The sequence below is a fragment of the Lolium rigidum genome, chromosome 3, assembly GCF_022539505.1.
Source record: "Lolium rigidum isolate FL_2022 chromosome 3, APGP_CSIRO_Lrig_0.1, whole genome shotgun sequence".
Classification (NCBI taxonomy): domain Eukaryota; kingdom Viridiplantae; phylum Streptophyta; class Magnoliopsida; order Poales; family Poaceae; genus Lolium; species Lolium rigidum.
In genome coordinates, this window is record NC_061510.1 from 62,062,264 (window position 1) to 62,080,296 (window position 18,033).

General features: G+C 44.0%; 1 protein-coding gene across 3 annotated transcripts in view; it reads right to left on the reverse strand.

The window, feature by feature from the left end:
- LOC124701680 (low affinity sulfate transporter 3-like) overlaps positions 1-4,759 on the reverse strand; it is a 22,971-nt gene extending 18,212 nt beyond the window's left edge. Inside the window, exons 1-11 of one of the 3 annotated variants that reach the window (XM_047233775.1) lie at positions 4,141-4,753; positions 3,791-3,839; positions 3,294-3,676; positions 2,462-2,527; positions 2,131-2,361; positions 1,914-2,040; positions 1,547-1,833; positions 1,260-1,453; positions 1,092-1,177; positions 931-1,007; positions 523-830 (exon numbers count right to left, since the gene is read on the reverse strand). In XM_047233775.1, coding sequence (XP_047089731.1) covers positions 678-830; positions 931-1,007; positions 1,092-1,177; positions 1,260-1,453; positions 1,547-1,833; positions 1,914-2,040; positions 2,131-2,361; positions 2,462-2,527; positions 3,294-3,676; positions 3,791-3,839; positions 4,141-4,461 — 1,974 coding nt within the window. In that variant the 5' untranslated portion in view covers positions 4,462-4,753 and the 3' untranslated portion in view covers positions 523-677. Of the gene's footprint in view, positions 1-522; positions 831-930; positions 1,008-1,091; positions 1,178-1,259; positions 1,454-1,546; positions 1,834-1,913; positions 2,362-2,461; positions 2,528-3,293; positions 3,677-3,790; positions 3,840-4,140 lie in introns of those variants that run through there. The other 2 variants (XM_047233774.1, XM_047233776.1) reach the window with 2 other exon arrangements.
- Positions 4,760-18,033: the final 13,274 nt, after the last annotated feature.

Genomic DNA, 18,033 nt, shown 5'->3' on the forward strand with positions numbered 1-18,033 from the left:
CACTAGCTAATTGCACTGGAATCCACACAAGATAAGAATTTTCTCGGCCAAGTAGAAACAAGTTGAGGACCACGCAGTAATCCGACAGTCAAAATAGCTGCTGCTCCCTCTAGTAGCAAAACCTCATTGCCATGTGATCTGGGGAGCTGTGTGATTAAGGGGAGACCGGGAGATTCCGATTGATCAGATCACATGAATTTGTGCTGTAATAATACATTTTAAAAAATCTGTTCTTATTGCTTTCATAGATATATACCAAAGGTCAAAGGCCATGGAAGAAGAAAACATTTAAAAGAATCAGATTGGAGGGAGTAGTTCTATCTCTAAGTATAATTTGAGAGCCACCTGGGATCATGGATTCAAATTCGATTAGTATATGAGGATCACGGTCCAGCAAATGATTGGTCAAGCTGAAGACTTTTTCCTCGCATTATACTGTCTCGTGAGATCATAGAAGAAACCAATATACTTCACCGCACACTATGTACTACTATATATTAAGTGACTACAGTCACAAAAAGATGACTGCATAACACTTCAGTTAACTTCATTACCATGCAAACATACTTTACTGTCGCTGTTACAATACTGTCTGTCTGTGAGTATTTGATTAGCTGTAAACCATGTTCACTGGATACAAATCCGCACCACATGGTGTTATTTTTACTACCATACACTCAACACTCGGTGGCACTGCCCTTATGCTCAGTTAGGCATCCTTCCACTGCTTCACTCACTGTCAGGAAAATCCATTCTTCTCCTATTCTGTCAACAACGTGTCCAAGTTTCATCTTCTGAATTGCTTGCCATCCTGGACTGGCGATAGCGATCTGCGGATAGTTATTGGAACACAAGAGTTAGAATGTTTTTACTAAGTAAACTGTAAATACTTGTAAACACATCAATATGCTCATCAGTTCATCACTTCACCTGTATGCCTAGAGACACCAGGTCCTTATGAATTTCTTCCAATCCCACAAGTCCTGAGGTGTCGATGTTTACCACATCTGCAGAGCAGAAGCATGAATCAGACATGTTCTGAAGTTTTAAGTATCACTGCAGTAACTGAAAACTTCTTTGTAGAAACTTACTTGACATGTCAAGTACAACTGAGTGCACCCTCTCCCTGGCCTTTTCATTGGATGCCTCCACTTCTGCCCTTACCCATTCTATGATCCTGAATGAATAACACATATTAAGCATTCACACCGAAATTTTTATGAAGTGAAGTGAGGTTTATTTTCTGTGATCATTAGTACCTTTCTTTGATAAACGTTGCATTGATGAAGCATAGGAAGGATGTATCAATTCGTATGACTTGTACAGCTGGTGTTCGGCATGCCACGGGGTACTGCCTGACACTGCAAAATATGTTTGTTCCTTGCAGCCTGCCTAGAACCTCTACCTGAGGCCGGATTGACTGTATGATGATCTTTGCAAAGGAGATGGCAAGCTGCAATGATCAGCCCTTAGCAAGTCAGTAAGCTGAAAGACATTATGCATATCTAATTTGATAATTCAGATTAAGGTAAATCGATCATCTTACTGCAACTCCAAGGCCAATCTCCACGGACCCAAAGAGCACGCCAACGAATGCACCAAGGCATATGAGGAAATCCATCTTGTCTACTTTCCATATGCTCCAAGCTTCTCTGATGTCGATCAATCCGGGAAGCGCTGACAGAATGATGGACGCTAGCACCGCCATGGGTGTGTAGTATAGGAGCTTCATGAACAACTCCAAGGCAATAAGCACCGTGACGGCCATGACGATATTGGAAACCGTCGACCTGGCACCGGCGCTGAAATTGACAGCAGTTCGAGAGAATGAACCTGCAAACGTCCGTCAGACAATTGCCCAGCCTATTTTGTTTCTTGTCAGAATATTACAGGCATTTAATCATAATGCTCACCTGTTGCGACATAGCACGAGGACATAGATCCAGCAATATTTGAGCATCCCATCGCTATCATTTCCTTATTTCCATCAAGCTTATACCCATTTATAGAGGCGAAAGATCGTCCGACGGCAATGGCTTCCTGAAGCAGGCAATGCAAACTTGACCCAGTCAGTTCAGTATGCATTTCTGTAGTGCAAACACCTGCTGGATTGAGTATGACAACAATTACCGTGAGTGCGATCACCGCACAGATGATGGCAATCTTGGCGCATTCTGTGGTGTAGGGTCCGTTCAATTGTATCTGCTTGACTGAGCTCGGGTTCAGCCCTGCGTGCACCTCGCGGATGATCTTCACGCCATGCTTGTCTGCTCTTGTGGCGTAGACCAAGGCCGTGGACAGGATAACCGAGACCAACGGTGAAATTGCAGATAGCCAGAAGAGCTTCTTGTACCTCCTCCCCTGGAATTCCATTTGGACCGACGTTCATTCATGTTAGCAAGAACAGTATACGAAATATGTGTCTCAGAACTCGACAGAACAGAGTTTCGAGTCTTCTTACGATGAAGCGTGTGGCGAGGATGAATATGAGAAAGGAGCATCCGATGAGGAAGTTGCCCGGGTGCCACTGCCATCAGAAAAGGGAGATAACATCAGTCACACTAGATACAGGCAGTGCAGAAGGCCAGATATTGAACAGTGCACACACAAAGGTACACACTATCTTTGTCGAATACTGGTTTCCAAACACTAAACGGTATGCATACATGTGGTTATGTTCCTATTCCACTGAAACATGGTACCGTACTGTCAAATTGCATTGTCGTATACAGTCTGGTTGATTGTCTTTAGCTCTAGGCTTGTAGCTCCCGTGATATCTCTTATCTTTTGTGCCGCGAATCATATAACTGAGCTCGGTTATTTAAAAACAGAAAAAATCGATCTAGGCGCTAAATTCTTAGCCAGATGTATGTACTAAGAGATTTTTTTTTCTTTCAGGTGATAACTCCAAGAGTGGTTCCAGGTTACGACATAAGAACATCCATCGAACTGATAAAGGGGGGAGGCGTTGCCTGTGTTATGGCCCTTGTACTTTTATGCGTCACGGGGAGGCTTGGGAAATTAAGACCTGCTTCGTCTCTTGCTTCCTACCAATAATATAATTCCTATTTTATTGCAGAGAAAACAAGCAAAATCTGGGAAGTCTTGCTCAGCACAATTTTGCCGTGAAGTCTATATATATATATATCAAGATGATAAACACGATCTAGCATACTAAATAGCAGACGAGAAAACGAAACGTATGCGCTGATGTATGTTACTAGTAACTTTGTTCTGTTCAGTTCAGTATCCGTTGGCTAATCTTGTTGATTGTGAGTGAGAAGTTGACTCACGGGGTCGTGTAGCGCAGAGAAGACGGCCTTGGCGACGGAGACGACGTCGGTGCTGTTGGTGAACTTGCTCAGGCCGAGCAGCCCCTTGAGCTGCTGCAGGCCGATGACGATGGCGGCGCCGCCCATGAACCCGACGATGGCGGCGTGCGACAGGAAGTCCACCAGGAAGCCCAGCCTGAAGAGGCCGAAGGAGACCTGGAAGACGCCCGCGAGGAAGGTGACGGTGAACACCAGCGTCCGGTACGTCACCGGGTCGGTGGCGGGGTCGACGATCTTCTGCACCATGGACGACAGAAGCAGCGAGACCACGGCGACGGGGCCGATGGCGATCTCCCTGGACGTCCCCATCACCGCGTAGATCAGCGGCGGGACGACGCTCGTGTCTGCATGTCATCGTACGTAGAAACAAGGATTCAGAATAGTGAAAGAACAAAACAATGGCGATGAGAATTATGAAGTTCAGGGGGATTAATTGTGATCGAGCCGTGGATGCTTACAAAGACCGTACTGCGGATCCAGCTTGGCAAGATTGGCGTATCCAATGCTCTGCAGACGGTAGCAAGCCATTTCCAAGCATTGTCAGATAAGGAAATGATTTCGTTCTAGGCAAAAACTATAATTGATGTTCGTTCTTGCTGTTAACACCATGCTGCTGAAGATTTTAGCATGACTTGCTTGGTTAATTAATTAGGGCAAGAAAGTTTTCTTGTCTCTGAACAAGTGATAGATGCAGGTCAAAAGTTGTTTCTAGGAGACGTGTGCTGATCACAAAAGCTAGCTATTGTTACGTGGAAGAAGAAACCGAAGCGACCGACACAACAAGCTAGCAGTCAGCGGTGCTACGTACCTGTGGGATCCCAAGGCTGGCAAGTGTAAGGCCAGCCATGACGTCGCTCCGGAAGGACTTGAGATCGTAAGTCTTCCCCCACTGCAGCACCGGGAACACGGCCTGCAGCGCCGTCAGGGCCCACGCACACCGGCGAGCACCGCCGCCGTCGCCGTTGGACCGCCGTGGGCGGAACGCCTTGCCGACGACGCCGACGAGCTCGTCGCGCAGGCTCGGCGGGTTGGGGCTGTTGAGGACAAGGCCGGCCGTGGCTGGCCGCCTGCTAGATACATCGAATGCCGGCACGGTGACCGGCATCTCGACGGCTGCCATGGACTCCATGACAGACGGGGTAACTGAAGTGTTTGGGGGAACTCCTACCTCCTCCTTGGGACTTAAAAGGGGCTGTCGTTGATGCCTGGACTACCTAGCTGTTGTTGGATAGATGGATGGAGAATCTCTCCAGGTGAAGTGACACGATCGATGATCACTGCGGGACGAATGGCTGGTAGATTTCCTCTCGTGTAAACATCACCAGAGACGAGTAGTCAAGGTCTCAGGGATAGGATTGTGAGATATGATTCTTGGGAGCAAGTAGCGGACATCCATGCACGGGATCAATGAGACTGCAGCCCTCCAAGAGGAAGAAATTCTCTCTCGGAGGTGTACATGTGCCGGAGCAAATTGACAGGTCTGGGTGCTATTTATGGGTGTGTGTGCGGTAGTGGTGCCATGGACAATGCACGCAAAGCTGGCCACATGCATCTTTCTCGGTGGGCTCGAACGGCACTTTCACTGATTCTTCGATGATTGGCTGTATCTTATTTGTACTACCAGTACAAAGCTTTTTATTACTCCAGTACAAAGCAGTGTTATGATATAGGAATTACGATAAGTGGTTTCTTAAAATGGAGTTTATTAGTTATAGAATCACATTACATCATGTCGAGGGGCCAGATATGCCCATACAGATGAGAAAAAAATGGTCAATTAATTATATGCAGATTCTAGTGTTTTTTTTTTTTGGTTTGTTCTGAGCAGAATTCGAACATACTGGCATACTGCTTTTTAGAAGGGTCAATTGGATAAATGCTTGCAAAACTTCGATTCCGAGAAATGCCGTTACATAAAGCCAGTTTCCAGCAATGCCAGTACAAATTCTTAGAGCTTTCCATGATTCCATTCTATGATAATTTGTACACCAAAATGCCCCAATAACCATCCTCATCCTCACCTTTTCACGTGGCCAAAAAATGTCTTTCTGACCTCTGCCCACTTGCCAACTCCACCGCTGGCGCCCCTCCCTCCTCTGATCGTGGAACATCACTTGAAATCAGATTTACTTAGAGAATCCCCATCCAATAAGCTAGATATATTCCCAGAAAAAAAACTGGACGTATATTCTTATTAAAACAAAAATGGTGATTAATTTAGAGTAAAAAATTCCAGCTTATATTCTTAAAGATGGCCTTACTGACAACGAGTACCCTATTTATGATGTCACTAACCACTGTATTCCATTCTATATGGCTTAAAACGACCTGAGTTTGGTGGACATAGGTGTAGGTACACCCATTTAAAAAAATCGAAACATGCTATTTCAAGGTTTCAGAAATTTTAAAAATAATTCAAGCATGTATATATTACCTGATATTTACCCGTGAAAATTTTAAGGAAAAATATGACCATATCTGGCCTACACAAAAAACAGAAAATGGGAATTTAAGTTTTTTTGAATAGTAGAAATTCAATCATTGTAGTGATGTTTGGACATCTTGTGATTTTCATCTTTCTTGAAATTTACACTAGTAAGTATCATGATAATATGTATATGGAAAATTTCATATCAATTTTTTCATAAATTTTAAATAGTATTTATTTAATATTTTGAAAAAAAGGGTGCGCCTAGAGCCAGGTTCCACAGCACTTTCCGCTCAAAGTACACCTTTTACTAACGATCAAATATGACTAGGATTCCTGGCATGTTGCTACCACCGTCGGCTCCCCTCGCATTTGGGTGCCTTTCGCTAAGGATGTGTAAGTGCGACAAATGAGATAAGTGGGAACTCCTTCCACGCATCTATTATTCCACTTATCCACTTATTCCATTTTTAATAAATCTGAATTTTACTATCCCACGTATTACACAAAAAGAAGAGTTTATAGTCGAAAGTAGAGATTTGGAAGTAGAATCCCACTTGCCTCCCCCCCCCCCCCAACACACAAACTCTGGTGTGGGGTTTCGTACGTAGTTTCGGTCATCTATATTTGGCTAGGGCTCATTTCAGGTGTCACAATGCTGGCACCAAGATGATGGCATGTGCAGGGGTGTGGAATAAGGGTTTCACATCATGTCCTCAGTTTGATAGTGTTGATTGTTCTCACTGGCTGGCCTATGGAGCTTCGGTCATGGCCTTATCTAGGTCTTGCATATGTCCTCTTTTTTTGTTTGGTGATCCTTAATGGTGTTGTTTGGCAGGGTTGTTTGGCAGAGTGGATGGCAATTTCATGTTTTGATCTTCCGGTTACTCCATTCGACGGAGCATAACAAACTTTGGCTTTGCTGGAAAAGTTAGTAAGGTAAGGCCTCCTTATTCTCCGACAGGACAGATTTGGGTTGGTTGTCCAACCTTAATCTCTACCCTCCTCTTTGCCCTCTTCTCTAGGGTGATGATTTCTAATCCTAGGTTTGTTGTCACTAGCATCTTCTAGCTCTGACCGGCAACTTTCATGCTAATGCATCAAAACAATTACATTGGCTCTGAGGTTTTTTTAGGATCCATAGGTGACATCGATCTTTGCTCACGATGCACCACCGACAAGTGCATGAGGAAGTCGATGTAGATTTACACAAAGACTTTTTGTAAAGATATCTTGTATTAATATATGGCATTGACCTTGCCGCAAACAAAATAAAACCTACAAGATGGATTAGAGTGTTATAGCTTAACACAATTGTAAGAGTATTTTACCCTTAACCATTATTTTGGTTAATGATGACACCAGAGCTGAAATGTGGACTAATAGTTTTCTACAAGTCTATACACAAGTTTTAGTCCACTATTGTTGTTGGTGTGTAGTTGGAGACACCCCCCCCCCTACTTGATGAAGAGAAGGTGTGCCAATGTTTTTTCCTTGTTCCTCTCTCATTTATGTTTTCAGTCCATAGGAAAACACCACACTATTAGGAGAGGAGATCTCAACGAGCTTGATGGAGATGTTTCCATAGCCAAATATACACATCCTACCACATCCACATAATACCAAAAAGAGATGAGAGGTATAGTGCTTTCGGGAAAATACATTTTTGAGGTAAATACGAGCTCTCGGTTCCTGGCTAGTCTATCGACGGGAGGAGCGACATGAGAAAATAGGGTTGAAGGCCCTTTTGGTTCCACGAAAAGGGGCAAACATTCTATGAACCTTTCCTATTTTCGTTAGGTTCAAGTCTGACGAGAATATTCTCGTAGCTAAGTGTTACAAGATCTGGTGCACTGAAACTCATGCTTATGGCAGTCGAGCTCTCCCTTCCGATAAAAAGGATTTGAGTGGATCGGAAGGTTGGGCGCCCTTTAACGTATAGAAGTATCCTTTTCAAAGGTTAGCCTCTCGTAATTGATTGAAAAGTGCTCGCCTCTAGTTCCGGTAGAATTCTAAACTTAAATAATAGAAGAGTGGTCGTAGGTGAGCCCACCCGCGTATCAAAGAGAATGAGGTCTAGAACTCTGAAATACCATCGAGAAAGAGCGGGCGGTCTGTTTTTGTATCGCTTACCTTGGTTTGTAAGTACCGACATGGTCCGGACCGGTACCTACATCGTGGTTCGATCGGCGAGCCCCTAGTGGATTTTATCCTCTTTTCGTTTCTGGTCCGGTCGACCGGCCCTGGTAAAGATGGTTGTTTGTCCCCTGCCCCGTCTACCGGCTAGCCTCGGGTGGCTTTTCAGGCTCCCTCGGTTTTGGCCCGGTCTACCGATAACGGCACGAGAGTCGTCGATCCACCAGCCAATCGGATCGGCCTAGGAATCAATGGGCTCTATATAGCACCGAAGGAGTACGTAGGTTGACCAGTTCTAAAGCATAAGCCATTTCCTTTCTCTCTCACTCCATTGTTGAAGCTTCAAAAGCTTCAGGTCTCCCATTTCCCCAGTAAAACACAAATCCCTTTGGGGAAAAGGAAGATGAGGTCCCGATCTACAATCCCACTGAGCGAAACATCATTCCCTCTAGAGTTCACCGAGCAAGCTTGTTACTGTGCAGTTTGGGAAATCCTAGGCAGCTAGGAGCACCTTGGAAGCATCCGGGTTGTGGATTTTCTCCAACAAAGAAGTTTGCGAGGGTTTGAAGACTACCTTAAAATATTCCATGAGTGAGCGAGTTGTTCCTTTGTGGGATAGGCTCCGGAGAACAAGTGGAGCCTTCGTGGCATTGTGAAATCCTTTCTGGGATCACACACTTCTCCAACATGACGTACCTTCCTTTCAAGGAAGGGACACATGAATACATCTTCGTCTCTGCGTGCTCCGGTTATCTCTAACAGAATTACTTACTTGCGTTATTTACATTTGTGATAGCCTCCGTGCTTGAAGTACCTTGTACCATCATCTAGGTTGCCTCACCTAATTGCATTAGGCTCACTTATATTCCGCATATACTAATCTTGTAAAAGAAATTAAAGAATTGTTTTAGAACCTATTCGCCTCCCTCCATCTAGGTTAGCCACACCTATCCTTTCAATAATAGGCATGCATTTTTAGGCAACTCCCATCTGGCAATTCACCTTCTAGTCTTCCACACCCAACCTGTTTAGCCAAACCAATCCACCTGGTTCTTCCCCGTGATCGTACAAAAGAGAGCACAACCATTTGGGAGATACACCGTGGAGGAGATCATGCGCTACACTTCCCTTCATGGTGATATCCGAGGCTAACAATCATTGGAGAAAGATCTGAGGCTCTCATACACAAAAACTCATATATTTTCTATCTCATTGTGAGTATTTTTTCCTAACCAAAGGATTGGTTTTTCAAGTCATAGTGTCTTTCATCGTCAATTTTTTAGAGTTTATTACACTGTCAACTACTTACCAACCACCAGTTGTTGCTGCTAACCCTCAGCATGGACAATGCTGCAAGTCATTGTGTCTTTTCTACTTTGATCTAGGTGGTAAATTTGGGTAAATGGATTGCCACAAAACCATCTTTGATGGTACAAAGTGGAATTTATGTTAATAGTATCACTATTTTGTTGGAGATATGCCCAAGAGGCAATAATAAAAGTGGTTATTATATATCTTTATGTTTATGATAAATGTTTATATACCATGCTATAATTGTATTAACCGAAACATTGATACATGTGTGATATGTAAACAACAAAGAGTCCCTAGTATGCCTCTTAACTAGCTTGTTGATTAATGGATGATTAGTTTCATAATCATGAACATTGGATGTTATTAATAACAAGGTTATATCATTGTATGAATGATGTAATGGATACACCCATATTAAGCGTAGCATAAGATCTCGTCATTAAGTTATTTGCTATAAGCTTTCGATACATAGTTACCTAGTCCTTATGACCATGAGATCATGTAAATCACTTATACCGGAAAGGTACTTTGATTACACCAAACGCCACTGCGTAAATGGGTGGTTATAAAGGTGGGATTAAGTATCCGGAAAGTATGAGTTGAGGCATATGGATCAACGAGTGGGATTTGTCCATCCCGATGACGGATAGATATACTCCGGGCCCTCTCGGTGGAATGTCGTCTAATGTCTTGCAAGCATATGAATAAGTTCATAAGAGACCACATACCACGGTACGAGTAAAGAGTACTTGTCGGGAGACGAGGTTGAACAAGGTATAGAGTGATACCGAAGATCAAACCTCGGACAAGTAAAATATCGCGAGACAAAGGGAATTGGTATTATATGTGAATGGTTCATTCGATCACTAAAGTCATCGTTGAATATGTGGGAGCCATTATGGATCTCCGGATCCCGCTATTGGTTATTGGTCGGAGTGAGTACTCAACCATGTCCGCATAGTTCACGAACCGTAGGGTGACACACTTAAAGTTGGATGTTGAAATGGTAGTATTTGAATATGGAATGGAGTTCAAATATTTGTTCGGAGTCCCGGATGAGATCCCGGACATCACGAGGAGTTCCGTAATGGTCCGGAGAATAAGATTCATATATAGGATGTCATTTTATGTGAATAAAATGTCGCGGAAGGTTCTATGGAAGGTTCTAGAAGGTTCTAGAAAAGTCCGGAAGAAACCACCAAGGAAGGTGGAGTCCACATGGGACTCCACCTCCATGGCCGGCCAACCCTAGTGGGGGAGGAGTCCCAAGTGGACTCCCCCTTAGGGGGCCGGCCACCCCCCCCATATGGGAGGTGGAACTCCCACCTTGGTGGGAGTCCTAGCTAGGCTAGGTTTCCCCCTCTCTATGGAAGGTTTTTGGTTCGGGTCTTATTCGAAGACTTGGAGACCAACTCTTGGGGATCCACCTATATAATGAGGGGCATAGGGGAGGGGGCCAGCCACACCAAAGCCACAAGTTGGCCGCACCCCCTTGAGGCCGGCCACCCCCTCCCAAACCCTAGCCGCCCCCCCTCTCCTCCATAGCTCCCGCGTGCTTTAGCGAAGCTCCGCCGGAGTTCTCCACCGCCACCGACACCACGCCGTCGTCGTCGTCGGATTCAAGAGGAGCTACTACTTCCGCTGCCCGCTGGAACGGGAGGTGGACGTCGTCTTCATCAACAACCGAACGTGTGACCGAGTACGGAGGTGCTGCCGGTTCGTGGCGCCGAAACCGATCGTGATCAAGATCTTCTACGCGCTTTTGCAAGCGGCAAGTGAACGTCTACCGCAGAAACAAGAGCCTCATCTTGTAGGCTTTGGAATCTCTTCAAGGGTGAGACTCGATACCCCCTCGTTGCTACCGTCTTCTAGATTGCATCTTGGCTTGGATTGCGTGTTCGCGGTAGGAAAATTTTTGTTTTCTATGCTACGTTATCCTACAGTGGTATCAAAGCCGTGTCTTTGCATAGATGGTTGCACGAGTAGAACACAATGGTTTTGTGGGCGTTGATGCTCTTGTTATCTTTAGTTGAGTACTTTGCATCTTTATGGCATAGTGGGATGAAGCGGCTCGGACTAACTTTACATGACCGCGTTCATGAGACTTGTTCCTCGTTCGACATGCAACTTGTATTGCATAAGAGGCTTTGCGGGTGTCTGTCTCTCCTACTATAGTAAAGATTCAATTTACTCTTCTATTGACAACATTAGTATCAACGTTGTGGTTCATGTTCGTAGGTAGATTAGATCTATATCGAAAACCCTAAACCACGTAAAATATGCAAACCAAATTAGAGAGCGTCTAACTTGTTTTTGCAGGGTTTGGTGATGTGATATGGCCATAATGTGATGATGAATATGTATGAGATGATCATTATTGTATTGTGGCAACCGGCGGGAGCCTTATGGTTGTCTTTAAATTTCATGTTGAGTAGTATTTCAAAGTAGTTGTAATAGTTGCTACATGGAGGACAATCATGAAGACGGCGCCATTGACCTTGGTGCTTCGCCGACGATGATGGAGATCATGCCCGAAGATGATGGAGATCATGTCCGTGCTTTGGAGATGAAGATCAAATGCGCAAAGACAAAAGGGCCATATCATATCACATATGAACTGCATGTGATGTTAATCCTTTTATGCATCTTATTTTGCTTAGATCGCGACGGTAGCATTATAAGATGATCCCTCACTAAAATCTCAAGATATTAAAGTGTTCATCCTTAGTAGCACCGTTGCCAAGACTTGTCGTTTCGAAGCATCTCGTGATGATCGGGTGTGATAGAATCAACAAGTGCATACAACGGGTGCAAGCCAGTTTTTGCACATGCGGATACTAAGGTGGCCTTGACGAGCCTAGCATGTACAGACATGGTCTCGGAACACGTGATACCGAAAGGTAGAGCATGAATCATATGATTGATATGATGAACACTTTGAGTGTTCGCCATTGAAATTACACCTTGTCTCGTGATGATCGGACTATGGTGTGGTGGATTTGGTTCGTGTGATCACTAAGACAATGCGAGGGATATTGTTTTGAGTGGGAGTTCACCTAGATTTTTAATTATGTTGAATTAAAATTTGAACTCAATTTGTCATAAACTTAGTCTAAACTATTGCAAATATATGTTGTAGAGATGGCGTCCCCAATCAATTTTAACCAGTTCCTAGAGAAAGAAAAGCTTAAGAGCAACGGTAGCAACTTCACCGACTGGTTCCGTCATGTGAGGATTTTCCTCTCTGGCGGAAATCTGCAATATGTGCTTGATGCACCGCTAGGTGACCCTCCTGCAGAAACGGAAACCGATGAAGTAAAAGCTGTTTACGAGACTCGGAAAACTCGGTACTCTCAAGTTCAGTGTGCCATCCTGTGCAGTCTGGAATCCGATCTTCAAAAACGTTTTGAGCACCACGATCCTCATGAGTTGATGAATGAGCTGAAAGCTATTTTTGAGACTCATGCGGCCGTGGAATGCTATGAAGCATCGAAACATTTCTTCACTGTATGATGGAAAAAGGCAGCTCCATTAGTGAGCACATGCTCGCCATGACCGGGCATGCGAAGAAACTCGGTGACTTGGGAATAGTGATTCCTAATAGATCGGGGATTAATCGTGTCCTTCAATCACTGCCACCAAGTTACAAGAACTTTGTGATGAACTACAATATGCAAAACATGAACAAGGAGTTACCTGAACTCTTTGGCATGCTGAAAGCTGCTGAGATTGAGATCAAGAAAGAGCACCAAGTGTTGATGGTCAACAAGACCACCAGTTTCAAGAAACAGGGCAAGTCTAAGGAAAAATTCAAGAAGGGTGGCAAGAAAGCTGCCATGCCTCCTATGAAACCTAAGAACGGCCCTAAGCCTGATGCTGAGTGCTATTACTGCAAGGAGAAGGGACACTGGAAGCGTAATTGCTCCAAGTATTTGGCGGATCCGAAGAGCGGCCTTGTCAAGAAGAAGAAAGAAGGTATATCTCGATATACATGTTATAGATGTTTATCTCACTGGTTCTCGTTCTAGTACCTGGGTATTTGATACTGGTTCGGTTGCTAATATTTGTAACTCGAAACAGGAACTACAGAATAAACGAAGACTACTGAAAGATGAAGTGACGATGCGCGTTGGAAATGGATCCAAAGTCGATGTGATCGCTGTCGGCACACTTCCTCTACATCTACCTTCGGGATTAGTTTTAAGCCTAAATAATTGTTATTTTGTACCCGCGTTGAGCATGAACATTATATCAGGATCTTGTTTAATGCAAGACGGTTATTCATTCAAGTCTGAGAATAATGGTTGTTCTATTTTTATGAATAATATCTTTTATGGTCGAGCACCTGAAAAGAATGGCTTATTTCTATTAGATCTCGATAGTAGTGATACGCATATACATAACATTGATGCTAAGCGAATTAAATTGAATGATAATTCTACTTATATGTGGCACTGTCGTATTGGTCATATTGGAGTAAAGCGCATGAAGAAACTCCATACTGATGGATTACTTGAATCACTTGATTTTGAGTCACTTGATAGATGCGAAGCATGTCTAATGGGAAAAATGACTAAGACTCCATTTTCTGGTATGATGGAGCGAGCTACTGACTTATTGGAAATCATACATACCGATGTGTGCGGACCAATGAGTGTAGCATCGCGCGGTGGTTATCGTTATGTTCTAACCTTCACGGATGATCCGAGTAGATATGGGTATATCTATTTCATGAAACATAAATCCGAAACTTTTGAGAAGTTTAAGGAATTCCAAAGTGAAGTAGAAAATCAACGTAACAAGAAGATTAAATTTCTACGATCTGATCGCAGAGGTGAATATCCGAGTTATGAGTTTGGCATGCATTTAAAGAAATGCGGAATACTTTCACAATTGACACCGCCGGGAACACCACAACGAAACGGTGTGTCCGAACGTCGTAATCGAACTCTCTTAGATATGGTTCGTTCTATGATGTCTCTTACCGATTTGCCGTTATCATTTTGGAGTTATGCATTAGAGACAGCCGCATTCACTTTAAATAGAGCACCATCAAAATCCGTAGAAACGACACCGTATGAATTATGGTTTAATAAGAAACCTAAGTCAGTCGTTCCTTAAAGTTTGGGGTTGCGAAGCCTATGTAAAAAAGTTACAACCGGACAAGCTAGAACCCAAAGCGGAGAAATGCGTCTTCATAGGATACCCTAAGGAAACTATAGGGTACACTTTCTATCACAGATCCGAAGGCAAAATCTTTGTTGCTAAGAACGGAACCTTTCTTGAGAAAGAATTTCTCACTAAAGAAGTGACTGGAAGAAAAGTAGAACTCGATGAGATTAATGAATCCATACTCGTTGATCGCAGTAGCGCAGTATCGGAAGATGTACCGTACCGCCTACACCGGCAACGAGGAAGCTAATGATAATGATCATGAAACTTCGAACGAGGAAACTACCGAACCTCGCGGATCGACAAGGGAACGTGCCACTCCCGATTGGTATGATCCTTGTCTAAATGTCATGATTGTGGATAACAATGATGAGGACCCTGCGACGTATGAAGAAGCGATGATGAGCCCAGATTCCAACAAATGGCAAGAAGCCATGAAATCCGAAATGGGATCCATGTATGATAACAAAGTATGGACTTTGGTAGACTTACCTGATAGCCGAAAGGCTGTCGAGAATAAATGGATCTTCAAAAGAAAAACAGATGCAGATGGTAATATTATCGTCTATAAAGCTCGACTTGTCGCAAAGGGTTTCCGACAAATTCAAGGAGTTGACTACGATGAGACTTTCTCACCCGTAGCGAAGCTAAAATCTGTGAGGATTTTGTTAGCAATAGCTGCATTTTTTGATTATGAGATTTGGCAGATGGATGTCAAAACGGCGTTCCTTAATGGAGACATTGAGGAAGAGTTGTATATGGTACAACCCAAAGGTTTTGTCGATCCTAAAAATGCTGACAAAGTATGCAAACTTCAGCGTTCAATTTATGGACTGAAGCAAGCATCAAGAAGTTGGAACCGACGCTTTGATAAGGTGATCAAAGACTTCGGGTTTATACAGTGTCATGGAGAGGCCTCGTATTTACAAGAAAGTGAGTGGGAGCTCAGTAGCATTCCCGATATTATATGTAGATGACATATTATTGATTGGGAATGATATAGAACTATTAAGCAGGGTAAAAGGTTATTTGAATAACAGTTTTTCAATGAAAGACCTTGGTGAAGCATCGTATATATTAGGCATCAAGATTTATAGAGATAGATCAAGACGCCTAATAGGGCTATCACAGAGTACATACTCGGACAAGATTCTAAAGAAGTTTAGAATGGACGAAAGTAAGAAAGGGTTTTTACCTATGTTACTGTGCAAGGTCTTGAGTAAGACTCAAGGACCGGCTACGGCAGAAGAAAGAGAAAGGATGAATCAGATCCCCTATGCTTCGGCAAGTAGGCTCTATTATGTATGCCATGCTATGTACAAGACCGGATATAGCGCATGCTGTTAGTTTGACTAGCTGATATCAAAGTGATCCAGGAATGGAACACTGGACAGCGGTCAAGAATATCCTGAAGTACTTGAAAAGAACTAAGGATATGTTTCTTTGTTATGGAGGTGACCAAGAGCTCGTTGTAACAAGTTACACCGATGCAAGTTGGAACACTGATCCCGATGACTCTAAGTCACGGTCCGGGTACGTGTTTATATTGAATGGTGTCTGCAGAGAAGCCGGGCAAGCTCGAAGCAAGTGCACGGTGGCGAAGTCTTCAACAGAATCGGAGTACATAGCGGCTTCCGGAGGCTTCATCGAAGCGGTATGGATGAAGAGGTTCATTGTAGAGCTCGGTGTGGTTCCTAGTGCATTGGACCCACTAGTCATATACTCGTGACAACATGGGTGCCATCGCCAATGCACAAGAACCAAGGTCACACAAGAGGCCGAAGCATATCAAGCTGCGTTACCACTCGATTCGCGAGTACATCGAAGATGGAGAAGTAAAGATTTGCAAAGTACACACCGATCCGAATGTAGCAGATCCGTTGACTAAAGCTCTCCCTAGGGCAAAGCATGACCAACACCGAATGCCATGGGTGTTAGGTTCCTTACAATGTAATCTAGATTATTGACTCTAGTGCAAGTGGGAGATCTGTTGGAGATATGCCCAAGAGGCAATAATAAAAGTGGTTATTATATATCTTTATGTTTATGATAAATGTTTATATACCATGCTATAATTGTATTAACCGAAACATTGATACATGTGTGATATGTAAACAACAAAGAGTCCCTAGTATGCCTCTTAACTAGCTTGTTGATTAATGGATGATTAGTTTCATAATCATGAACATTGGATGTTATTAATAACAAGGTTATATCATTGTATGAATGATGTAATGGATACACCCATATTAAGCGTAGCATAAGATCTCGTCATTAAGTTATTTGCTATAAGCTTTCGATACATAGTTACCTAGTCCTTATGACCATGAGATCATGTAAATCACTTATACCGGAAAGGTACTTTGATTACACCAAACGCCACTCGCGTAAATGGGTGGTTATAAAGGTGGGATTAAGTATCCGGAAAGTATGAGTTGAGGCATATGGATCAACAATGGGATTTGTCCATCCCGATGACGGATAGATATACTCTGGGCCCTCTCGGTGGAATGTCGTCTAATGTCTTGCAAGCATATGAATAAGTTCATAAGAGACCACATACCACTGGTACGAGTAAAGAGTACTTGTCGGAGACGAGGTTGAACAAGGTATAGAGTGATACCGAAGATCAAACCTCGGACAAGTAAAATATCGCGAGACAAAGGGAATTGGTATTATATGTGAATGTTTCATTCGATCACTAAAGTCATCGTTGAATATGTGGGAGCCATTATGGATCTCCAGATCCCGCTATTGGTTATTGGTCGGAGTGAGTACTCAACCATGTCCGCATAGTTCACGAACCGTAGGGTGACACACTTAAAGTTGGATGTTGAAATGGTAGTATTTGAATACGGAATGAAGTTCAAATATTTGTTCGGAGTCCCGGATGAGATCCCGGACATCACGAGGAGTTCCGGAATGGTCCGGAGAATAAGATTCATATATAGGATGTCATTTTATGTGAATAAAATGTCGCGGAAGGTTCTATGGAAGGTTCTAGAAGGTTCTAGAAAATTCCGGAAGAAACCACCAAGGAAGGTGGAGTCCACATGGGACTCCACCTCCATGGCCGGCCAACCCTAGTGGGGGAGGAGTCCCAAGTGGACTCCCCCTTAGGGGCCGGCCACCCCCCCATATGGGAGGTGGAACTCCCACCTTGGTGGGAGTCCTAGCTAGGCTAGGTTTCCCCTCTCTATGGAAGGTTTTTGGTTCGGGTCTTATTCGAAGACTTGGAGACCAACTCTTGGGGATCCACCTATATAATGAGGGGCATAGGGGAGGGGGCCGGCCACACCAAAGCCACAAGTTGGCCGCACCCCTTGAGGCCGGCCACCCCCTCCCAAACCCTAGCCGCCCCCCTCTCCTCCATAGCTCCCGCGTGCTTTAGCGAAGCTCCGCCGGAGTTCTCCACCGCCACCGACACCACGCCGTCGTGCTGTCGGATTCAAGAGGAGCTACTACTTCCGCTGCCCGCTGGAACGGGAGGTGGACGTCGTCTTCATCAACAACCGAACGTGTGACCGAGTACGGAGGTGCTGCCCGTTCGTGGCGCCGGAACCGATCGTGATCAAGATCTTCTACGCGCTTTTGCAAGCGGCAAGTGAACGTCTACCGCAGCAACAAGAGCCTCATCTTGTAGGCTTTGGA